Source organism: Stegastes partitus, unplaced genomic scaffold (assembly GCF_000690725.1).
Source record: "Stegastes partitus isolate 25-593 unplaced genomic scaffold, Stegastes_partitus-1.0.2 Scaffold321, whole genome shotgun sequence".
NCBI lineage: Eukaryota > Metazoa > Chordata > Actinopteri > Pomacentridae > Stegastes > Stegastes partitus.
This window is the reverse complement of record NW_007578052.1, coordinates 76795-103042: the sequence shown is the minus strand read 5'-3', so window position 1 is coordinate 103042 and position 26248 is coordinate 76795. Positions and strand designations below refer to the sequence as shown.

Genomic DNA, 26248 nt, shown 5'->3' with positions numbered 1-26248 from the left:
AGGGTTTTTCAAGGTTGGCCATAATCTAAAGGAGAGATAGATGGCCTCTGTTAAGGTGGGCGGACATTTGCGAGCTTGAAGAAGTGTCAGAATACACGTTTCCAGGGGACTCGTTGGCAGGGTAATGTGAGGTTATCCACTCTTGTAGAGACACTGTCACAGCACTAGCATTTGCCATCAAGCACGTTAGAGGCTTGAGACACGTTGCAGATTGTGACTTTCTGACTTTATATATGATGCATCTGAGTGTTTCTAAACCACTGTTTTTATTGAAGTAAAGATTCCAGTGAAATGAGAACTGCTCTTTCTTTTTTTGATAAAATGTGCAAGTTTTCATGTCAATCATAATTGCAAACAATCATAAAGACTTAACCGGAGTTCTTCAGTCTTTAATACTGTGTGCATTATACCTGCCTCAAGGTTTAAATTATGATGTGTGAGTATAAATGTGTGAGTTTGCTATATTTTTCCCTCACAACACCATTTGATGTATGCATGCATGTTTTTTATTTTTCTCCATCTGTTTCCACCATACGGACTCACACATACACTAACGCGAGATATTTGGATCAAAAAGGTTCTAGATATGTAATGGTTGACATGGTGTTGACTCTCTAGACCCTCAGGGAGCAGCGGTCTGTCAGAGGTTTCTTTGTGTTGTCTCCTCCCAGGTTCGTAACGCTAGTCTCCCTTTCCCAGAGCATTTTCAGATCAGAGGACTTTTATGTTCCAAACCAGTAGATTCTGCGTCTTATGACAATTTTAACAAGCATGTTATATGTTGTAAGGTTACTTGAACTACTAAGGTATTTGTTTCACTGTGTTGTGTTTTATATTGGTGTTTTATGTTTTTTAGAAGCAAGCTTTAAAGACGGTTTGCTGGCAGCATGTAAATTGATGTTGAGCTAAACTGAAGCGAAACGATGTGACGTCCTTTTCAAGCCTTTCATTTCTAATCTCTCTGACCCTTTTGCCACGACAGCTCTGTGGTGCTTTTGTTGTTAATTCATCAAAATTCATGTTACGTTAGTTGGAACCTCAGAGGCCCCGCTACAGAGCTGCACTACAGGGCCCATATTAACCCTGTCTACAGTCTGTCTAGCAGCAAGATGACTGGTGTGAACACTTGGTGAAGCCAGTTAGACTTGACTATAAAAAAAAACATTGACAAAGCAATTGTTACATTGCTCTGCAGGGATGTTTTGAAACCTGGAGTCAAGCAGCAACTACTGTAGCTGTTGCAAGAAATTGCAGCTGTCAATCAAGTGAAAATATGCTAGAAAGCCCTTACAACTCACGAAACATTAAATATTTTTCCATGTTTCTTATCCAAGTGGTGGTGGAGGGATTCAGAGAAAGAATTCTTTTCCTAAAAGTCTTTGGATGATACCTGCGTGATTTGACCTTCGACTGCTGAAGTCCATATAGCTTTGGTGTAATAATGGTCTAATAATGCATTTTGCACTTCAGACAGTCATAACTGAAGCTAAAATAACTTTTTCAGCTTTTATGTGAGCTTATGCATGTCTTGTATGAAGACATACTAGGAAAAATGTTCACCTTTGCTTTTCAATGTTTTCAACGCATGTGCGCCAAGCTCATTGTGTTGAACATCAAAATTGCAACTGATGCATTTTCGTGCTGCTAATAATTTCAGTATATTTCTGTCAGCGCTGTCACTTTAGTCAATATCCATATTAGATGTTTGTTGACATCATTTATAGATTTCCCCAAAGCATAAGAGTGCTAAAATCCTGTTTTATATTATAATAGATTACCCAATCTACATAAGTATAGCAGATTACCTTGGCAGAAAGAGACTGGCTTTGAGGAACAAAGCCATGATCATTTCACTGCATCCTGTGTGTGTGTGTGTTGGAAAGCAGCTCAGCCTGGATGGGTTTAGTCGGGCACATCAGGGGCACTAAAACACCCTGATGTAAGAGGTGGTCATTTAGTGCTCTGCCTAAAATAGCATTCGTGTTTTTCTTGTTTGGGTGTATGTCTATGAGGTGTGTGTGTGTGTGTGTGCGTGCGTGTGTGTGTGTGTGAGGTGAAATGAGTCCCTTGGGCGGTCTGTGTATGGATAGCCTGATGTCTGACGAGTGTGTTTGGAAGCCTCATCTGAACACACTGACCCAGTAAAAAATATTCAAATGGGACGGAATTGCAAAGCTGAATTTCTCAGTATATGTTAATGTGCGAGTGTGTGACAGAAGAGAGAATAATAATGTGCTTAGATGCAGCCCCAACCAAACATATTTTTGGCCTCACAGTTGGAATAGATCAGTTTACACTGCTCACCTTCTACCTGTTTATTTGGCCTCACACGCCCTCTACCTTAAGCAACTTCAAATCTGTTTGCACATGATGCTAAGGCACTGGTGACACCGATCACAGCAACGCTTTTGAGGCTTTTTGCTTGTTTCTGTGCAGCCTAATCGGCTCTAGAATGTGTTCATTCATTGCAAATGTGAACAAAAATGTTGAAAGCTAAAACAAGGGTCTGAAAGGGAGGACTAGAATATATCATAAGAAAGACTTGCAAAAGGATAAAGGCACCGAGAGAGGAAGAGAGGTGCAGAGAAGAATGAAGAATATACAGGAGAACAGCACAACGGGGGGTAAGGGGGAAATAAATAAAAAAGAGAGAGAGATGAGAGCTGGAAAGCTTGAGCAGGAGTGAGGGAGTGAAGCATGGGGATAATGCACTTGTGATTTTCCCTTTTTTAGGTTTACTCATGACATTTAAAACTGCTCTGGGTCACACTTAATGCTTATTTGTCAATGTACTTATACAGCTTTATCTCTAGCTGACAGTATGACTGTCTCTCATTCATTCATGTGTTATCTAACAGTTAAAAGTGCTGCCCTTTTAAGTCAACTCGACAGTGAATGAGGAATTATATTATGCAAAATTGTAGCTTCACAGACGATGACTCTAGATCAGGGGTGTCCAAAACTGGTCCTTGAGGGCCACAATTCTTCATGTTTTAGATGTTTCTGTCTTCCAGCACACCTGATTCAAATGATCAGCTCATCATCAAGCCCTGCAGAAGCCTGATAGCGATCCTGATCGTTTGAATCAGGTGTGTTAGAAGAGGGAAACATCTAAAACATGCAGGATTGTGATCCTCGAGGACCAGGACGGACACCCCTGCTCTAGATGCTTAACATGTCTTAAAATTCTACCTGTAAATTAAGGTTAATGAGGATTCAAGTTACTGCTTGAAAAGTCAATGTAAAGATTTAATCTGCTTGTCCTTGGGGCATCCTGCTGTACAAGCATATACTCTTTGCAACCTGGCAAAAACACAACTCAAGGTCTACTGAAAGGCTTTTTGGGGGGGGAGCTTTCAAAACACGCCTCGCTGTTTTTCTCAGGGGCCTGAGTTTTATCTCTTAGGCTATAAAAGTTAATTATATATTAATTATATATTATATAAAATGCTAGAAAGTTGGTCTTGAGTTGGTTGGCTTGAAAGGTAATTAAAGCAGAGGGTCACTGTTGGTTACAGTTTGTAGTACCAAAAGCTATCAACAGTGTGTTTCAATACGGTAGGATGCTTCCATACCTCGTCTCTGTGTCACATTGGTACACATCTCAAATGTGTCTGAAGTTTACTTTTCTTACCTTGCACAAACTATAGAAGTTTCCTTTAAGTTGATGCTAAAAGTGGTAAAGTGTCCTTTATTTTTAATCTACCAGTCCACTGCTGCAGCTGCCTCATTCTAAGTCAGAAGTAGTCGTTGTTGCCTGTATTCATTTCTGTTATGATGGTGTCTTAAGGTGTTTAAGGTGTATTTAAATCAATGAGTCTCATTCTGCAAACACCAACATAAATGTTTAAGTCTTTAGAACTACTCTAAAGTTTTACCTTCTGGAGCTGGAGCTTCACGGATCCATTGAAAGACACATTACTGGACAATCTTCCTCACCTCTACAGAGCGCATAAAATGCATAAAATGAATAAGGATATGCAGACTAAATTTACATCTCTGTGTGTCTGTCTCACACTTTTCATTTCCTTTTTCCAACGTAGCCCTCATATCCAATATTCTTCCAATAAATAATGATGTGAACAAAACACACAAAGAAAGAAATGATTTAGTCTTAACAGAGTCCTTGTGAGTATTTGAAATGCATTAAATTTTGCCATCTTGGGTGATGATGTCCTCAGAGACCTTAAAGTTCCCAGAACCTGCTTATTATAGGAAACAAGCACTGATTCAAACATCAGTAGAGACATGAACCACTAGTTTCTATGAAATGTTTGTCTAAAGGGGAAATGGGGACAGAGAAAGACGAAGACAGGCAACAGTAAAATGCATCTGTGTGTTCCAGCTGACAGTAGGGCAGCACATACTACCAGTAACAATGGGATTTAATGGGACTTTAAGTGATCTGACAGTGTTGGAGTGTTTTTTAGGCACTGGGTTCTCATAAAGGGACAAAACTTGTTACCTTAGTTATCTTTAAGAAGGTTTCCTGGTGGGCAGACACGCCGGCACATCTGTCAATTAGTGTCCGATGCCGATCTGCTCCTCCTTTCTATTGCCTGTCACACTGATACACAGATTTAAAACACTTTTCTCTCCACTGTTCAGCCACACCTTTACGCTTTTCGAACTTTATTATCTATACAAAGGCAGCAGCAGTCCCCTACTGGATGCCTCAGTGTTTAAACGGTGATAAAGATACCGACACTTCACAGGTTAAGCAGGTGGTTGAAGCCACAGGACTGAACTGAACGCAATTAGCAGGGAAGGTTAGAGGCACAGTGGGCTGCAGCCTGCTTGATGAGGCTGATCACCACAACACAGCTATCCATCTCTCTAATTTTCCCAATTTGTACGACTGCCCACTGGGAAAAGTCCAGGTTCCCCTGATGACCGCTCTGTCACTGCATGTGTGGCTGCTGGTGGGTGTGTGGCTTGTCCGCTGTGCACAGTGTAGAAAGAGCAAGTTGTAGTAGTAAGTTAACTAAATATGGCTCCTTCTACCACCCCAACATTTTACTCGGGTGCTGTGTGTATAGTTTTACCAACATTTAAGTCTATGTATGTGTTAATCAAGAAGGGATTCATTTTCACTACAAAATCTGCCTCATTGATTGGATTCTGAGCTCTTTTGTCATGAATAGTCAACATGGAGGTGTCTCTGACTGAAGTAAGACAGACCTTTGTCTTTTTAAGTTGGATTTTCTGTCACTTGAACAATACATTATCTTTTATTTAGATCAAAATGACTGAAAACTGTGATGCTTGAATCCACAATGATCCACGTTGAGCAGCATGTGGGCGATGGGACTGCATATAGAAGGTGTGAGATGTGTGAAGCCATTTTACCACATTTCCAATGACGTCCCCAGCTGAGACATTTAGTAACATTTGGACTCAGAGTTTGGTTTCCCCAGACGAAGGTGATTGTTTCCTGACCAACTTCCAATGATAATTGCTTTAAATGGTTTGACCTTAACATATTGAGATATTTATGAACAATAGACATTGTTGTGCTGATGATCAATTATGTGGATAAATCCACTTACCATTAACCTTCTCATAGATCTGATCTGGACACAGCCTGACATTTCCTCTAATGACCCACATGGTGGTAGAATGATGGAGGATTGATACATGTTTGTCGCTTATCATTAACATGTCTGAGTTTAGCAAATGCTTACAGTTGTAGTTTTGTTTCTTCTCTCTACCAGGTAAGCAAGACTAATCATAACAAATGTTGTCTTTGTAAGTAAAGATCAAACTGTATGGTGGCATGGAAAATAGTTTGTGATCCAGTCCCTTTGGTCAAAAGTTAAATGCATTTCTTCCGTAAGTCCCTCCATTTCCGAGAGCAGAAAATGTAGGATTTTCATGTTTTTGAAACAAGTGCTGTCCTTAGTCTTTGGCAGCCAAGAGCCAGCAGCCTGGAATGTCTGTTTTGCATCCGATCATGGTTTACAAGCATAATCTGGGTATAAATAATTCTCCATTTCCTATTGTAATGCTCAGAGATTAAAAGGAACCAAACTTAAATCTTATTGTGCCCTCAGATTTTTGTTTAGTGACCTGAATAGGTCACCAGGCAAACCGGCATTAAAGAACCCAGATTTTCTTCCCAACATTGTTATGACTCTGCAACACAAACAACAGACCTTCCACAGAGTCACACATACACACAGATGGAGCACTCAGCCCTCTGTAGTACAACCACGAACAACTAAAACTCTCAAATGTAGTTTTAACCAGGATTTTATACTAAATCATTAAAGCTGTATGTTGACATTTATTTGTCTGGCAGTGATAGGATTTCCCCATCGCTGATATCACATTGATAATGTGCATAGAAGCGTACATTATGAGAAGTTATATCCTCAGTCACACTTCTAGAGGTCCAGACAGCAGGTGGACCAAAACCCTATAAATGTTCCAACCTGAGTTTAAAAAAAATAGAAGAAACAAAAGCAAACATGTGAGTTGATGAGCTCTTCTAATTTAGACGTATTCAGGACCAGGATCTGGCTCTTTCATCACCTCCATGAACTTAACATAACTTCATCAGAACCTTGTCTTGCTCAAACCCAACTCTGCAACATGGTTAGAAGACTCCGACTAGACAACACTAATCCTTAACTGGGAACTCATAAAGACGTTTTGTGCCTCTTGTTTGACTTTTACTACATCTGGGGGTAACTGTTGTTTTATATGCTTATTTATTATTATATGCTTATTCATTATTATTCCTATTGACCTTAGATGTGCTTCCATCTCAGGCACTTGACCTCAAACAAGATATTAGCGCGACTTGTTTCCATAAAATAATATTGTCTTTAGTGATAATAAGTATCATAACTCTGACCTCTCTTGTTTTGCCACTATTATTGCACGTTTTGCTGGACAAATAATTCTATGAGTCATGTACCACATCTTTCACAATTTTCCCCAAGAATCATGATGCCATTTGAGCATCACAAATTCCTAAATTTATTCTGGCTCTAGATTTAGTGACAGCTGTGGGATGAGAAAACCGAACCAACCATGATCCTCTGTTTTCTGTCCAGTTGAGCTGGGTGCCAGTAAAGTGAACAGGGAATAAGGGTAATAAAAAGGAATCTATAAAAATAATTAGTAACAGTGTTAGCTGACAAGCCTGTGTTAAGTTGTATTTGGTTACAGCTTCACAACCGCAGTTCTCACTTTAGATTTTAAAAATCACATATGCAATATGTAAGAAAACACCAGTAAGAATGATGACACTGCACAGTTGTTGGCCTATATCTGTCTGAAACAAAATATTTGATAAAAAGATAACATGAGAAAAAAAGCATGCTTTTTAGAGCTTTCTTGACAATTGACATTTGTTTTATAGCTGCTCTGAGGAACTTCTCTCCAGACTGTTCTTCATCATGCTCTTTAAATAAAAGGATACAACTAAAGTACAGGCAGATAAACATTGAAGGTGCTGAACAAACGACAAAGCTTTCTGTCCCCCTCTCCCTTTGCTTCCCTCTCTCATTTCCTCTGCTGGAGTTTTCTGATGACGCCTCTTGCTGTGTTCAGAAAATCATGTCTTCATGCCAGCTTCTCATATCAGCTCATTAGTGAGATGATTAAAAACATTAAAAAAAACAAAAACAAAACAAAATTTAAAAAACACATAGATCTATCCCTTCATCCCTAACGTACCCTGCACATGGTTTGTTTGTTAAAGTTGGCACCGTGTTTTTTTTTTAATTATGTGATTATTTAATTCCTTCTGAACAAGGTTTTATGAGACAAGCAACAACAGAGGCTGAGCTTTCAATTCTTCTTCACCAGCTTTATTAGTTTAGTTATGTTCGTTTGGCCTTCAGTTCACATTTCACATTAATGAAACAGAGGGAAGACACAACAGGGAGGTTGGAAGAAGGATAGCAGTTATAGATGAGGGTGTATTTGAATTATTGTGCACATGTCTATGTAAATGTTAGTGTACATATATGGGCAGATTTATGGCTCTGTTGTTCTGTCTATTGATTTGTTAAATTTGTGTTTTTGTCTTTGCAGAACCCACAAGATAGACAACCGTTAGAACATGTGTCTTCTAGTCCATTCAGTTTAGTTTACTGACTGAAAGACAGAAAAACAACAATGTTCAAAAATGTATCTGCATTTAAGCCTGTAGGTGTGAATGTGTTTGAATCCATGCTCCACAGAAGGTGGTGGGTGTTGGATGGATGAGGTCGATGTATTAATCAGAGTCTGTGTGGCTCCATAGGAGCAGTTTGAGGGATTTTGCTTTGCTGAGCAGCTTCTTGTCTCTGACCTCAGGCTCAGTCCTGCCATAACTCTCCTCATTACAGCCTTAATGGGCCAATCAGCACCATGCGAGGCCAAAGGCATGATGCTCCTTTTCTCAGCTTTACAAGCATGCGTCTGTAATCCTTCTCTTCTTTTTGCTTGTTTATACTTTCTCTCTGATATTCTGTTGTTTTCTGTGTTTTTTCCACCACGTCAGTGTCTACTGGATGTCTATATGAGGGAGTCATACTGTTTGTGCATTGCTGGACCTGCTGAGCACATCTTGTACCTGTCAGTCAGCGACAGTTTGTGTATGCACAGTATTCAATTCAATTCAATTCATTCAATTTTACTTGTATAGCGCAGTTTATGACATGTGTCATCACATAGCCATAAACATAGTAAGGTATAGACCTTAAAAATTTCAACAGTGACCAGTATGATGGTGGCATTTTTCCATGCATGTTGTGTGTAACTGTTAGCAACTATATCTAATCTAACTAAATCTAATCTGTATGTTGTAGTTTCTGTGTGCATTGAAACCATGTTTTTTTTTTAATCTGCATGTGTGATTGCCATAATCTCAGATTTAAGAAACACAATGGCCCAATGCAAACCTTTGAAAACCCTTGGATTTTGGGGGGAAAAAAAGAAGAAAAGATGATTGCTTTGAAGGCAGCTTTTCTCAATTTCTAACTTAATTTTCCTCTATAAGGAGAGAATGCATAGCTAAATGTACACGACATACTCACATTACTCACAGCCGTGTTTGTCATTTTGGCCAGTAACCAAAATCAAAGGTAATTTATCTCCACTGATGTCTGTGTGCGCAAATGCAATACTGAAGCTGAGTCACACACAAGTCACACAGAAGTTGACATTGCAGCCTTAGCTGTTTAAGCAAAACTGTATCACATATGAAGGGAAACTCTGGCTGTTGGTTCTCCTTTACCTGCAGTGTGACCACAGCACATACCAGCAGCCTATTTCACGAGCTGATTGTAAGATTTATTGTGTCAGTGTAAAATCATCATAACCAGTTAGCTGGACAATCACTCTCACACTTTAATCAGTTGCACCATCTGTTCTCATGCAGAACTTAGCTCAGATGACTGTAATCAAAACCCTGTCACAGAGAGTGACGTTTCATGTGTGCGTCAGTCTGATGATATGGGCGAGGAAAGCACTGCCAATTAGTGAAGAAAGTAAAAGACTAACAACAAGCTCGTTTGGCTGTACTTTGTTTAGCTGTGATGTTTCTGACAAAGCTGAAGATGACTGTAACACACAGAACAGTGATGATTAATACCTGCCATATATCAACATTCCTTCCATCATGATTTAAAAATCCTGCTCAGACTAATTATTTTACATGCAGGTTTCTTTCACAAGATTCAAGATTTTTTTTATTGTCATTATACACATGTGTACAACGACATTACGGTGCGCAGTCAAGACACGGGCTCATAAAAAAAGAGAATACATAGAATACATAACTAAAACAATGTACATCACTCACACAACAACATCCAATCATTGATTCACACAACACTCTAAAACATCACACACTCACATCAGCACCAAATGTACCCAGGCCAATACAATGGGACAGTCAAATCATAAGCAATCGAGTGACATAAGCTTCAGTTTGCACTCCAGCTGCCTTAATCTATGTTGTACCTTTGTATTTTCCAACTGACAGACAGTGCTTTACGTATATTGGATTTTCTTTGCCTAATCCCCTCTAAATCAATGTACTAATAAGATGTGTACTGCTTAACAAAGTTTACCAACCACCAATTCAACTGGCATGTGAAAGCTCAACATGAGACAGATTATGTTTGCAGCGTTAGGTTTTAACACTGTTTTTTTTTTTTTCATTAATTATAGTCAGATCTGTGGCTGCAAGGTCATTAACAATGTGGCAGGAATGTGTGAGTTTGTGTGTGTGTCTTTATTTTGGGTGAAATGGTGCTAAATGTTCATTGAAAGTGAGCTGGAGAGGATCAATAACGGTGATGGGAGTCGAGCCAACAAGCACATCATCCTAATCACCTTAAGACGACACTGACTCACAGTCCTGCCATTAACTGTGTGTGTTACAGTCAGCAGATGTATATGCAGGTGTCAGCACGTGTTTATTTATTCATTATTCATCAAAAACCTTCGATTCAACACCTACACGCCTTCCTCTCATGCGCTGTTCGAGGCTAAGTTTACAGGATGAAGCGTGGGAATCGGGAACATCTTGGCACATTTTCAACAGAGTGAACAGGTACAGGATGTGGCAGCGTGTTTGAAACTCTACTAGGTGAGTGAATTCTAATCCGGCTGCAGGCGGCTGCCAGCAAAGGAAGGGTAAAAGGTTAGGAAGGCCATTAAAGCTACTTTCTGGATTAGAATTCAACCTCAGTACACAAGAATATGTTCCAAGGAAAGTGATAGTCCAAGCCAAAAAAGTGATGGTGTTTTTTTATTTTTTATTTTTAAAAAGAAGCCTTCTCTGGAACATCATTAATCAGTGGATTTATGGTTTTAAAATGCAAAAGAAAAAATGCAAACACAATCTGTAAATCACGGAGTGACCTTCAGGAACTATTGCCTGGAGGGATTTACCATTGACTCTGACAGATGTGCTGGTGTCTATGTGTGACAAAATAACCTCATGGACCTCCGTACTTGCTTTACAGGACTATTTTAACCTCCACACTCAAATATTAGGGGTTTGTTTTGAACAAATTTTAAATGCAACAGATGATGCTTCTATTTAACATACATAAATCAGATCTTTTCTCCCTTCTTTTCCTCAGGATCCTTGCAAGGGGAGCACCAGAGGAGGCTGTACAAGGAGCTGATGGCTAACTACAATCGATTAGAGAGACCTGTGGTCAATGACTCAGCTGCCATCCTGGTGGAGCTGGGCCTCACGCTGCTGCAGATCATTGATGTGGTGAGGAAACTGCATCTATTTTCATTCGTTGTGTGTGCGGCATGGTGTCAAGTTAGGGCCGCATGAAATCAAAGAATGGTTGCAAGATAGGAAGAAAAGAAACATGCCAATTATCATCGTTTTGACTGTAAATTATTGAACAGTTGAAGCTGTTTTACCAATTTTAGATGTGGTGAAATTGCAGAATAGAGTTAATAAGAATTACAAGAATAACCCTGTTCCATCCCCAACAAAATAGATTAAAACTGTAAATTATATCTACACAAAATGTTCGTGTTTTCACAGATAAAAAGCAACATGTCATGTGGCATTTTGTGACTGTAAAAGGATTTCATGAGCACAATTGAATGGGCTCATGTGATTGTGATTTCCCAGGTATTTGCTGTTATTTATTTTTTACAGCTACATTAAAATGTATTATTTAAAAGTTGTTTAGATATGACAGTTTAATGGGAACCGGAGTCTTTTTTTAAATATAGCTTTCAAGTATTTAGCTGAGTATCACATTCATGGGGACTTGATGGGCACATGGTATCAGCTATAAAAGTGGCTTTACGTTTCACAACACAATCAATCAGTTCAGCACAAGCAAAGAGTTTATATCCAAGTGAATCACAGTGGTGTATTGGCTGGATACATATTCCTATGTGTAGGAATTGTAACGTATAATGACGAAATGTGAAGTGAAGAATTCAACAAAAAGTGTGTTTGACAAAGTAAAACAACAGTAGAATTGTGGCAGGTTAATAATGTGCGGTGCCAGTCATAGTTAAGTATGATAAATAAAAAAAAATGAACAAAAGAATCAAATTGTCAAACCATACAAAACTAGGCAAGTGACCAGACTGTAAATGAATTCAAGCACACAAACAAAACAAAAATGCTCAAACAAGCAGATAGACCACAGCTAAATTCAGCATATAAAAAGTGTATTTCTAAAAACAAACCAGCAAGCAATGAGAATTAATGGTATGTGTCTGCAGAGCTGGAGGACTGCACTTCTAGGGCTGCATGCTTAGAGGCTTTTTTTTTAAGATTACGCCACCTACCGCAATGAATAACGACTTACAGTTTTAAAGAATAATTTCACTCAAATTATACTTATAATTTAAAAGAGGAGTATTCCACACAAAGGTTTATTTCACGCAAATTACTACTTATCACAATATTGATAATAATAACCTGATTGCAAAGACCGGCATTTGGACATATTGTGTAGTTTGCATACTTCTGTCATTATGAGGGAAAATATGAACAGAATTATCTGCTATGGTCTTTGCGGTCTCTAAATCCAAACAGGACGGTTCGAAAGGTTGGAAAGAGGCAACACACAAGATCAACTCTGTATATATACCATAACTCAACAACAGCTGTTACTTCCTTTGGTGCACCACGGGTCCTAGAAGTCTTGAAAGTGCAGCCTCCAGGTCTGCAGACACACCCTACTCATGGGTGAATATGTGTGTTTCAACTGTGAGTCCAATCCAGTCAGGTAAATATCCGCCTCGGTTTCCCATCAGAGTTCAGTTCAGTCCAGTTTGTTCCAAGCACAACTCAAATCGCAATTCAAAAATCCACTCTGGGTTTTACTACAGATCTTACAACACTAAAACCAAAACAGGAAATCAAATATTCAACAACCCAAACAGCGTTTCCCAGCGAAGTGCAACAACTCAACACATTATTTGCACTGTGTACTCACAGTGCCACGGACCAGTCAGTCAAATAAAAGGTCCACTGATTCTGGCAACCCTTGGGAAACTCCAGCAGTGAAATATACAATCCACATCCATTGCTGCTGCTGACACTGATGGCAAAAGAGGCTCCTTTTTGATCCTGAACGGCTACAATAATGCAGATTTTTACATGCAATTAAGGGTAAAGTTGACAATCTTCTGCTCCACTAACCCAAACACTGGCCTCTCTAAAACTCACACTCATAGGTTTTCCTGGAGGTTGCTTTCAAACTGTGCGGGCTATGTGGAAAGCTAGGATTGGATAATTGGATGATTGTGGGTGGAAACTGAGACAAGTCTGAATGAATGTGGGTGGTGACTCTGACAGCGGTCGCTACAGAGTATTTTCACTGCAAACAGAGCAGTAGTACTGAATATGCGATATTGTTTTCACATTACATTTGGCTATTTTATTTATTTTTTGTTGATAGCTACCATCAGCTATTTTAAGTATGCGTGTATGTTTGATCCTGTGGGTATATGAAATAAGTGATGCATCCTGCAGCAGGTTCGTTTTCATAAAACTGTTAAATGGTGGCACAAGTGAAGCACTTCTGCTGTTTGACTTCTGTTACATAAAGACCAACTGTACTGGGACACACTGTAATAAATACTGTCATCATCTCACACACGAGGGAACACTCTGAAATCTTTACATATTGTTCTTTAGTGCTATTGGGTTGACTTTGTGTCCTTGTCTGCAACCTTACCTAAACTGACACCTTGAAGACTTGATTCCTTCCTCTCTAATGTTTCTGTATGAATCCAGCCTTTTCTCATGCGTGTCTCCTTGCAGCTCCACTGAGGCAGTTTGAGGTTAAGTGTTTTGCTTGGCAAGAGCAGCTGCTGTGGGAGCTTATTTACTTCCCTCGTGCATATTTTTGCAAGTTGTCTAGACTGTAGATAAGAGATGTCAAACTTCCAACAAAAGCTGCTGTGCTGATAGTGTTTTTGTGTTTATGGGAGGTTGATACACCTGACACTGTTATTCATGAAATGAATGATTGAACTATGATTCCTTCCTCTGTCCTCCAGCAACCCAAAAATCACTCCAGGTCTACTGACTTTAATGACCTTTCAAATTGTAAAATATCTTTTCAGAGAAGCAGGCGGCTTACTCATTAACCTCCAGAGAGTATCAAAGACTTCAGAGGCACTATGCAGGCTGTAAGTACATTTGTCAGGCGGCTCGTCCACAGAGAGGAGACCTTTTAGGGTTGTGTTAGCATGTGAAATGCTCTGAGTATTATACCAGCCAGATGTCTGCTCTCATTTGTCAGGACAGACACACACACACACAATTTGTGTTCCTCTCACAGGAGCTTCATGCTTTTCATAGAGGGGTAATTTTTGGATTGTTTGTCTGTGTTCCTGGTAGTTGTCTCATCTGTCTGAGAATGGGGGCTCGATGCATGTTTTACCCAGATGCTCTTAAGCTTCTGCAGTTGTGATTTAGAAACTGGGGTTATGTGGTCATTGATTCTGATTCAGATTCTGATTACACTGTATGAGGAGGATGTTTGCACATCCCCTGAATGACTGTGAAAATATGGTCGCAATTAAAATGAAAGAATTTTACTGTTTTCTCCGAGTCTTTGAGCCCTAAAGCCTATTTCCAGATTCAGTCGAGCCTGAAGTTTAGATGCTTATAAAGGATAAACTCTTGTAGTGGATGAATCTAATGGTTTGTGGAAAACAGCAGCGATGCTCATTCACCCTACTAGAAGGACTGAGTTTCAGTTAAAACTACATGTTTCGATCCACTTAATCTTTCAGCCCGTGAAGAAATTATTCCCTGGAGCTTCCAGACTAATTTGCTGCTCAAGATTAGCAGGTGATGATATTTTTTCATCAACAAAATAGTCATAAAAAAAAAAAGATATTGGGTATGTGGGATTGATTTGGATAGTGTAACAGTAATTGATGTGCTGAGACCCAGAGGTGTGCTAGTACACTGCAAGTTTATTGTTCACAAGAACCCCGGTGCTCATTCAGCTGATTTATTCATCAGATTTAGAGTAAACTGCGTTGACTGACAGGTACTTGCTTGTTTCTAGGTCGGGTACTCGGTGTCTCTAGGCAATTTTGTGTATACAGAGACTCACAGGAATACACAGACATTGTAAGAGGCAGACGTCTGTGCACAAATATTTGTACAGTGAAACAGGAGCAGTGTTTGGAAAGAGGTGTGTGCAGGTCATTCACTTGCATAGAACAGTAGATAAAGAGCAACTTGGGAAACAGTCTGCATGTTACAGAGATAAACATTCATTTGTCTATATTTGATTTCCTACAGAGGGGGGCTGCATTAATGCATTTCAGTTTTATTTTACCTTTAGTTGCAATCAACCCAATTCAAGCACATATAACTGATATTCACAGGAGCAGTTTTGGATACAAAGGTTTCCTCTTTTCCAGGTTTTGGATGCTTGATGGACTAGTTGACATCACAAGAGATGATTGACAGGTGCTCTCCAACATTAAACCAGTGCAGGCTGCACCCTACAACTGTGCATACACACTGTACCTGATTGCATAAAAACTTCACTCATGGGCTGTCTGCTCCCTGATGTCAAACCACAAGTTGTTTGGAAATGTTCTCTAACATTTCAAAAATATTGTATCAGAATGTCTTTCGGAAAAGATTCATTTCAGATAGAAAACTTTCACTTTAAAAGTTTTAGGCAATTTCAAGGGATGGCAAGAGTCTGTGGATGCCTCTGATTTGCGCAAAGTAACGTAGACCTGGATTTTATCCCAATGAACTTCATGCAACGTGACGCGCTGCCTCTTCTTATGCACCGCAATTCTACAAGAATACAATGCAGAACTTCTTACACATTGAATGAATAGGAAACATGGAAATGACAGATTCTGTGGACATATAACATACAGTAGCTCCTCTTCATAACCTATGGCTGCTTGGTTGGCTGCCTCTGAGATTTTGAGTTGTGCTTGACCTCTGGCTACCAACCCTTTCCACCTACATTGTTCAGCATCTTACCCAACTCTGCATTTTAACTGCTTCTAATAACATGTTTCACAAACCACATCTTCCCAAGATACAGTAAGTTAAACAACTTCTGTGCTTTGTAGACCGCTAGAGAATAGGACCATGTCTGGTTATATCAGGATTTAAAGCCATCTTCCAATCTTGAGGGGAACTCAGCATATTTTCCTGCATTACTGTCTGGTTCTTCTATATGATGAATCTTCCAGTTGGGAGAGGATACATCCAAATCTATAAATCCAAAGTGGATGCCATTTCAGGACATGATTGTGCTCTTTTCTGAGGATTCTTTTGCAGGATAGGTAGATGTGTTTGCTGTTGTAGAGAAGCTGGTCTTCACCACTGGTTCAGATTTGTGGTGGATGGGAGAACATCCTCGACAGCTCTCACGAGAAAGCTATTTATTTCCAATCCCATCACTTTCAGAAGCTGATTTTCCTGTTCGTTGTCCTTGTCCGCTGTCTTTCTTTTGACTGAGACACTGCTTTGGAATAAATCATGATATTTTCTTGTAACTTCAGTTCTTCCACCAGTAACGGCCGCTTTTTCTCAATGTGTTCCTATACACCAGTACTTGGACCTTCTTGTCCATACAGAACCAGCTCAATATTATGCAGCTTTTACCTGCTGAAAGGCTTCATCTGGACATCATTTCTTGAGTCATTTCAGAGAGAGGCAGTTCCAGGTTTCCTTTGTTCTACAAATAGATGCTGTTTAGAGATCTTGGCAGTCTCTGACACCTTTTAATAAAGGAATTGACCATGCTCTCCAGTGTTTCAACTTGAGTGATGGGAACTTCGAAAGCTATCACTTTTCACAACACTTGAGGGAAAGGTTTAGTTGATGGTCTTAAAGACCTTGGTTTGACATCTGCATCATTATAACATCCCAAGCTCTTAACTGGGGCTTTAAATAAAGTAGGAATTGATTTACTGTGTACACTGAACATCTGGTCTACTAGCCTTCCCTTTACTGTAGAAATGCTGCTGAACTTGCCTGCTTGACCTTTATATGGGTTCATTTGAGGCTTAAATGTAGCTTTTTGAGCAAAATATACCATTTACTCCAGAAAAAAACACCTTCTGGATCATTTTATGTTATATGCTTACCTTAATGTATAAATAGATCCTGTGAGAACTGGATTTCTATCACATACACCAGTCACACACTCAACATGAATAGCCTTATCCATGCTAAAGCCTAATGTATGAACATTACTATAATATACAGTACAAGAGTTACAAGCTTGGCCTTTAAATGGGACAATGATGGGCCATAAAACATTTTTATTTCCATTAGATTTAGAAAGGGTAAAGCTTCTTGTCAGTCTCTCTATTGTGTATGTGTTCACTGTGCTGGAGACATTCTGGTGTTCTGACCTTGAGCAGGTGAACGGAGTTCATATTTCCAAGTGATGTATTTTACATGACCCACAATGTTGTTTTTATCATTTCATTGAATTGCTGATTTCCACACACACAAACCACTGTGGGATTTAAAATCTCTGGAGAGACACACATTTCCAATCAATACTTTCAGCTGTGGCTTTTGCTCTATCATCTGGGTCATGTGTTCCCAGAAAGTAAATTATAGAAAGGTTTGTCATATGTGCCCAACTCAGAAAAAGGTCTTAAACAGAGACACAGAGAAATGGATATATAGATGCAGTGTGTTGAAAAAGGGGTCACTTCTTTGATCCCATGCAGCGCTCCTCTCCTCTTCTTTTAATCAAAGAATCCACACAGGCTTCCCTGACTTGTTCATCTGTACTGGGAGCAGAAATTCTGATGCTTGCAGAAATGCTAATTTTACCCTGTAGCTGGAATATGAGCAACATCGTTTTACGAATGCTCTATATACACTACGAAAAAGTTCTGAAGTTCATTATTTGGTAAAGACATAAGCTTTGGTCAGCAGTTTGAACAGTGATGCTTTTGTAACAATGCACAATGATTATTTATGTGTAGAAATGAACACTCATTCTCTTACTGAGTTTGTTTCCATCCAAATGTGTTAAGAAAAGACTGTGATGTTTAATGAATTAGACAATTCAAGGGTCCGTACTTTACTGTCATTCAACAAAGCTAATAGAACTTTGGTTTTGTGAGTCACACAAAACAAAAACAGGGGAAAAAAAAGAGAAGAAAAACAGCAGCAAACCACAAGAAAACACCAGTTTGCAGAGCAATGCTGTTGTGCACTGACACAGAAGCACAACTCATTGTGTTCATTGATGTGTTTCACATGTGTGCTTTTAAGATAATGCATGCCTGTGTTGCATGTTTACTGCCTATATGCACGTGAGAATACATCTTAATGAAATCAATAAATAAATATAGATGAACCTGTTCAGATCTGGTTATTCTGCCTCAGTGAGTTGAGAAAGCACACACACACACACGATAAGAGCCCCCCTTTGTGGTGTTCTGTGTACTTGATTTGGGTTGTATTATATTGTCTTACTCCTATATGAGCCAGCATAATATTGTGCAGTTCATCATGAGTGTTAAAGCCCACTAGGATATACAGTATTTTAACTGTTTTTAAGGGGTTTAGCAGTCTGTCAAATGGTCCCTGTGAGGCCCTTCATTAGAGCTGCACTTGGTTACATAGAACCAGCTTCTACACAGGCTGGTTTGTTCTTCTTTGGAAATGCAAAACAACTGCGCTGACTTGCTGATGACAAAGACCTTTTCCACTTTGTTAGATACTAATCGCTTTTGTTGTCTCCTCTTAGGCAAAAGAAAAAACTTATTTCCTCTTCTTTTTTGTCCTCAGGATGAGAAGAACCAAGTGCTGATGACCAACGCCTGGCTGCAGCTGGTGAGTCAAAGTTTTAGAAAAGCACATTATCACCATTTTAATGTGCTTTAATTATATTTATAATTTTATTACACAATTATCTTTGAAAGGCTGCGACTGTGTTGCTCAAATTACGAGTGCCACAACATTAAGTGCATGCTGATGAGATTGAATTTTAACTGTGCACATCCAGAGAAACTATTTATTTTGGAGTTCATTCTTTAAACTTAGAAGCACTGTTTATAATTCAAATTTTACTCTCCATCCTGCAAGCTTGTGAATCCCATCTGGCACATTTTCAATGCCTATTTTAATATCCTCAAGACTGGAATGTGACCACACATGTATGGATGAGTGAGAATGAGAGAATGCGTGGTGACCTTCTGGTGGAAAGCTAGGGTGCATAATAAATGGGAAAAAAATGCCGTCAGTTGCTGAGTCCCTGGTTCGACTTCTGGTTGGCCTTTGCCGCATATCATTCCCATCCTCTCTTTCCCACCTATACTTGTCTAACTCTAATGCAACTGTCCAATAATGTCAAAAAACCCTTTAAAAAAAAGAGAGACAGCATTTTCGTGTGCTGGCATCAGCATCCTCAAGATTTCCATTCAGGCAGTTTGTCAGGCCGAAAGCAAGAGAAGGACAGGAGGGAAAAGGAGTGAGCAAGAGTGCTGCATATTTAAGAAGCAGTCAACTTGACTACTAACAGACTTAATGGCAAAGGGTAAAAGACACAGACTGATTTATAGCCTCGACACCAATTAGTCTGTGCATCAGTTATAGGTTTTTTTCTAAAGCGACACCATTTGCATGGTGCTCAGCTGATACTTTAGGAAGTCTACATTGCTCTAAATAAATAGACGAGTTTTCAAGAAGCAGAGAGAAGAGCCATTGCTGGCTTTATCCAAGAGTGTTCCCATTTTAAGGTCTTTTCGTTCCAACGAAAGCTGCATCAACAGCGGCTATCTTACTTTGATTATAGCTTGTTTTTTTTTTAACATGATCATAGACTGCTAGGTTTTTGAAGGCATTTGGTAATGTCTTGGTGGTTAGAAACATTCAGGAAAAGCCTGTCTTTCCCTCCTGGATAACCTCAGAACTGCCATGTAATTTTGAAAACTGTAATGCGACTAGAATCATTTACCTCTGCACTTGCTTGTGAAAGTTCACTTTGATTATAGTCTTTGGAAGGTGCAGGTTTTGCAGAGTTATTCCACCCATTGATGAAATGCCACATCATCTCAAAGTCTGAAAATGTCTCTCTTTTCTTCTCAGTACTGGACAGACATCTACTTGAGCTGGAATCCAGAACACTACCCCGGAGTCCAGAACCTTCGATTCCCTTCAGACCAGATCTGGACGCCTGACATCCTCCTTTACAACAGGTCAGAGCTGCCTCCTCCTGCCCATCACAGCCCAAACAGAAAAGTTTATGACCTTTATGCTTTCTTTTGAAATGTTTCTTTCTCTATATCTTGCGTTGATAAGATATGTGTTGCATTCTGACATTGTCAGTCCTCTGGAGCAAATAAACACACCTGTCAGAGACATCTTCTCCTGCAATATTTATTTTTGACAAGAGTGAATGTAATATCAGTATAATCCTTTTAGTTTGCCTCTATTTTTTTTTTCATTAAATCCAATCTTTAATCTCCTCAAACCAATATAAGGTATCAGGGTGAGTTTAAGCCAATGTGATAAACAATCACTCAGAGTCAAATGCAAAGTCGTGACACAGACAACTGCAGGATACTGTCGTTTTAAAAACTTTACAAATTGAAAACGTTACACTGTAAAATGTGAAAAGTTGATCTTACTTAAACAAATGTAGTAAAGTGGTTGCACTCAAAAAAGGTAAGTAAATATAACTATTAGTCTTACATTCAGTTTACTTCATATCTACTTGTAAAGTTTACCTAAAATTTAGCTGTATTTACTTAATTTTGTGAACTTAAAAATTGCAAGTATAATGAACATGATCTTTCCAAAGGTTAGAAACTTAAATAATAATAATAACAATAGCAATTGATCAGATTTATATAGCGCTTTTCAAGACACTCAAAGACGCTTTACACTGTCAATTATTCATTCACACACATTCATTCCAGTGGTGGTAGCTACGATTGTAGCCACAGCTGCCCTGGGGCAGACTGACAGAGGCTACCATTCTGCCCCTCCGACCACCACCTCAACAATCCATTCATACACATTCATCCTAGAGGTGGTAAGCTACGTATTCAAGTATTATTTAAGTGTCTTGCCCAAAGACACACTGACCATGACACAGGTTACAGGGCGGAATTGAACCGCCGACTTTCCGATACGCGCTACCACCTGAGCCACAGCCGCCTCCTAAAGTTTCTGGAAACTTCTCCCGCACTTTTCTACTGCACATGTGCACTGCTGAGCAGTGTGTTCAGTCCAGGACCAGAACGTTTCAAGTCCAGTTTACTCAAGTGCACTTAGTTTTATTACCCCTTACGTAAAAATGAGTACATACTCACAGTCCATGAGTTAAATGAACAGGACAATGAGAAATACGTAAAGTACACTAATGTGATTCAAGTAAGCATAAGATAGCATAGCATTACCTTTTAGAGTGTAGAAATGATTTTACACTCCTTTCATCGTCATCCATAAACCGTACCTCAAATGTCTCAACTCAGAACTTAATTCTCAAAATGTAGATTAGTGGAAATCTGACATGGAGAATCAGTGAGATACATGAAAGCTGATAAAGAGCCGTTCATGTCAGAGTGCTTTTAGTGGGTTTTTTTCTCCTCACATTAAAGCAAAAATAATAAATGACGGAAACATACAGTAATAGCTGAGGTCAAAGTTCTTACTTTTCATAAATGAGCTTGAGCGAGCTCGCTGCATGTTGTGATTCAGGTCAGGCTGGTGCTGTTTGCTTCTGTGCGAGGTTTTCTCAGGTCAATTAGAGATGTAGGCCAGTAGTTTTTTTCCCCCCTAAACAACTAATTGCATGGTGCTTGCATGTTCGAGTGAGAGATGGATATTCACAGACTGAAGGGAAAGAAAGATGAAGAAACAATAAATTCAGTCATTAGGAGAAAGGCAATGACACAAGTCCACTGCCACTGAACACTGTAAGTCAAATTAGACTGACTTGAGCACCTAAGGTAAAGCTAGAGGAGATTTTTCAGTTGGTCTTCACTGATGTTCTTGCCTGGATGCAGTGAGGAGCCTCAGATGTTTTTCATCACGACTGCATTTCCCTGCAGGACACACACAAACACACACTAACACTCCAACACATCACATGGAGCACGAGGACAAAACAAAGGTTTCGGAGTATTAACCCAAATTTTTTAAAAGCTCAGCTTTTAGACCTGCCGGGATTACCCAGCCTAATCTCTGTGCTCTCACCCATCTCTTTCCCCACGTCTGCCTTTTACCCTGCGCCTCCTCCCCTCTCCTCACCCTCCATCCTGCCTTACCATCTCTCTTTTCATCTCATTCTATTTGCGTCTCCCGCCACCCCTCTTTCATAACTCACTGTCTCACTATAATTCACTCTATTCAATCAACTCTGCCCCTCCATATTTTATCATTCCGAGCCTTCACCAACTCCCCTTTATAAATCACTCCATCTACCTGTCTCTGTCTGTCGAAGTGTCAGCATGTTTCTGTCACCCTTTTCTCCCAGTCTACCTGTATTTTTTTTTTTCTTGACTGGCTTCTCTTGCAAGAAGGAAAACAACAACAACCCAGTCTCATAAAAAAAGACACTTTCAGAAATTTGCTTTTCCGGAACTTTTGTTTATGTTCGTTGCAATTTTTAAAGGTCCAGAATGTGAACCAGAAAGTGACGACTGCACAGACGACATGAGGAAGGTTGTCCATACAGAACACAGGACTTGGATTAGACTTCTAAAAAAGATTAGGATTATGCAGCTGTTTGACATTTAGCAGGTGTGTTTGCCTTCTTAGTTTAGTGTATTTGCATGCTGATACATTTACAAATTAGTACATGAGGCTGAAAAGAATGACTTGTTTTGTTATGTTGTTTTTTTAGTCATCAACCAACAGATTGGGTAAATTACTTTGGAATTAGGAGATAAAAAGAAGGGTCACCAAAGTCATTACAGTCCAGTCAGTGAGAAACATTCACATCTTTGTATATATAAAAAAAAAAACTTAACAAAAGCAAACTTGGTGCGATTCTATCTTGTAGATTTTCTTATATTTCACTGGATAAGTGACAACTTGGCAACAGGAATCGATGAAACTCATGGGCAAGTAATGCTATTATGGCTGTTCGTACAATCATAAATTATTAAACAATCTAAGCAATAGTTTCTACGATTTTTTTGTTTTTACAAAAAGAATCGACTGCCCTGCAGATTGCCATCCCTGGAGAATAATCAGCACATTGCGGCTTGTTTTTTAATATTTAAACATTACCACAAGCTTTTGCTACCCTTTAACAGCTGCTATAAACATAACCATAAAACATTAGGATGCCTCAGCTGCCAGGACTGTTATATAGACAGCTATATAGAAGAAAATTAAAACCGTAACCTGTACATTTCAAGTACAGGTAGGTTAAGCCAGTAACCTGCAGTGTTCAGTGTTCAGTTTTTTTAGCCTTCGCCTTCATGAAGTTGGCAGAGATAAACAGCGATGTGAAGCTGAAGGGGAAGAATCAGTTTACAGCCGAGCCAGAAGGTTTACATCCTCCCCGAGGAGAGATGAAAATTTACAGTTTTCAGCAATAATATGGATCGCTGCTGGAAACGCACGCACACCTAACTAATTACACCACACACCTCATCAAGCTCTTCTCATCACACTAACACACCGTAAACATCTGTGCACACACACGCACACATGAGCAAAAACAAACACAAAGATAATTTCATACAGGCAGCACACTGTTTACCACGTGAACACACACACACGCACACACACACACACACACACACACACTATCGTACAATCACAGGCAGTAATGGCACAACACACCCCATTACACAGCGGGCCATCAGTGCACAGCCAATAAAACGCCAGCCTTGAACAGCAGATGTATTAGGACTTATTAGCATGCTATTCAGACAAGAGTTCACCGTAAATCTGTTTATTAATTTATATTGTTTTAATATGAAGTTAATGATGTTTGGGAGAGCTGAGGTCATCTCAATATTCAGTGAAAGGAAGAGTGAGGTAAAAACATGATGTTGTCTGTGGTAAGTCATTAATGTTGTCGTGGTGTGAAACCTCTCATATCTCTTTCATATTGCTTTTCATATTTTCAGATCTTCGTGCTCACACTGACTGTCTCACAGTGATGTCTCATGCGAAGATAATCTATACTGTGAGTCATGGATTTACCATCCGGACTGCGGTTGTGCTCAGTGCCTGGAGAAAATATTATGTTGTTCACCATCTTTGCAACAGTTTTGCTCTTTGATTGGAAAATTGCATCTTCCAGTTCAATAATTGCTGCGTGGATAATGGCTGTCAGCATGACTCAGACTGATAAACACAGCTTTTTTTCCCCCAAAGTTTTGTTTTAGCTGAGCTGATAAAAGGAATTTGGAAAGGAGAATATTTAGAAGAACGTGTAAAACATGATATCAAAAGGACAAATACATGCGGCTCCTCTTGAGACCAAACCTCCCACTGCAGTGATGGGATGTAAACTTTCTGTTGGCTCCAGTCTGTCTGTCATCACGGCTGTTTGCAGGATTCTTTGTGTATGTTTGTGCGTATATCCGGCAAGCATTGCGTGGTGTGTGTGCTGGTATGTGGAGTATAAAGCTTTGAAGCGGCTTTGCAAGCTGTTGACCTCCTCTTATTAGAGGGAAAAGTCAATGGTCTCACTTGACTGGGGATCGATGAGGCACATAAAGGACGTCCAACTCAGGTAAACCGCAGACTGAATCCTAATTCTGTCAGCAGGGAAGGTAGATGTACAACACAGACAGCCCATTGTAGCTGCCCATAAAGATGGAGGGAGAATTAATCGAATAAATGGATATGGATTTTTCTTTTTAGTAGCTGAATAAATAAACAGATGGTTGGATGTGATTACTTTTCTGTGATCACTTTTATAAATAAAAGACACAGTCTTTAGGACGGGTGTGCATGTTTGTCAAAATGCATGTTGGTTTGGAGCAAGATTTGTAAAGAAACCAAGAAGAAGAATTTGTGATCAGGTGACAGCAACGGTAGCAAGAACCTGTGCGATTTGTGCCTGTGTTGGAAAATGCACTGAAGTGAAGTTGTAGGGTTTTAACTGCCAGTTCGGTTTTGTGAATATTCTTTTTTGAGAAGGTGAGCAGAAGAGAAGTTCATCTAATCAAAAATTTTGAAGCTCTCATGATACACGAGAACTTTAAAGTTTAATCAGTAACATGGTTTTGCTCTGTTTTAGAGCTGAACAGTGGTACACATGCTGTTTTTCACAAAAAATAAAAATCACAACAATTATGTAACGTTCATTGTCAAAACATGCAACCCTTCCTTTCTCTGTTTTGTTTGTTGCTGGAAGATGAAAACATTTCTAAGTATTCCATTCAGCATTGCTACGTGTCTCTGCTTCTGACCTCCAGGAATAAATATAATCCACTGTAAACTGGAAATGTATCTTGGCGGCAGTTTCCTTTTGCTGCTAGTTAACTGTAGAGCCTTAATGCTGTCAAACAGAATGCCTAATGTCAGGATCCTCTGAGGCTCTTTAGCTGAATGTAATATTCCTGGGATGTCACATAATGCATGTGGATTCATTGGTCTTCCCTTAATTAAGCCTCGAGTTGATCTCAACTGTGCATCGGTGATAAATCTAGAAAAGAATATCTGTGGAGAGACATGAAATCATTATTGAAGTATTCTACCGTATGTTGCTCTTTCAGCCAGGTAATCAAAAGTTAACTTATACATATTATGATAGTACATATTTTGCTTAAAGATGAGAGGCTTTTACTTGTGTCTAGTGGTGATTTATTTCACTTTGTGTGCTTCTTGTTCTGCCTGAGGCTCGAAACTTCCTTTTTTTTGTCATTAGTGTGTGTGTGCATGTGTGCGAGAACAGTAGCAGGTGTTGAGAGACTGAGAGGAAAGCTCGATGACTCATGTCCCATGGTGCAGGAACCTGTCACTGCTGCCATTGTCAGTCTCTGTTCCCCACCGCCCCACTCTGACATGTCCACAGTGCTCGCTCTCCGGTGTGCATGTGTGTGTGCCAGGACGTGTTGTACAAAAACTTCCACTTCCCGTTCTCCCAGGGATATCACTTGTCCAGCTGCATGCATTTTTAATAATCATAGTGGGCGCATTGCAAAAAAAATAAAAAGAACATTAGCCTAAAGGTCTTTTGTTCAGGAATCTTAAAATATGTGATCTCAGCATAAATTAAGAAAAATCTACAAATTGTATAGATGGCACAGCGGTTTAAGTAAATTTCTATCTTAAAAAAGCGACAACTTAACCTCTTAAGACCTGGCG

At 39.4% G+C, this 26248-nt stretch overlaps 1 protein-coding gene across 1 annotated transcript in view; it reads left to right on the top strand.

Annotated features, from left to right (window-relative positions):
* Positions 1 to 26248, top strand: part of LOC103358586 (neuronal acetylcholine receptor subunit alpha-7-like) — a 38578-nt gene that overhangs the window by 4264 nt on the left and 8066 nt on the right. The window contains exons 2-4 of the mRNA XM_008283607.1: positions 11091 to 11230; positions 18755 to 18799; positions 20054 to 20163. Of these exons, the coding sequence (XP_008281829.1) occupies positions 11091 to 11230; positions 18755 to 18799; positions 20054 to 20163 (295 nt within the window). The remainder of the gene's footprint in view (positions 1 to 11090; positions 11231 to 18754; positions 18800 to 20053; positions 20164 to 26248) is intronic.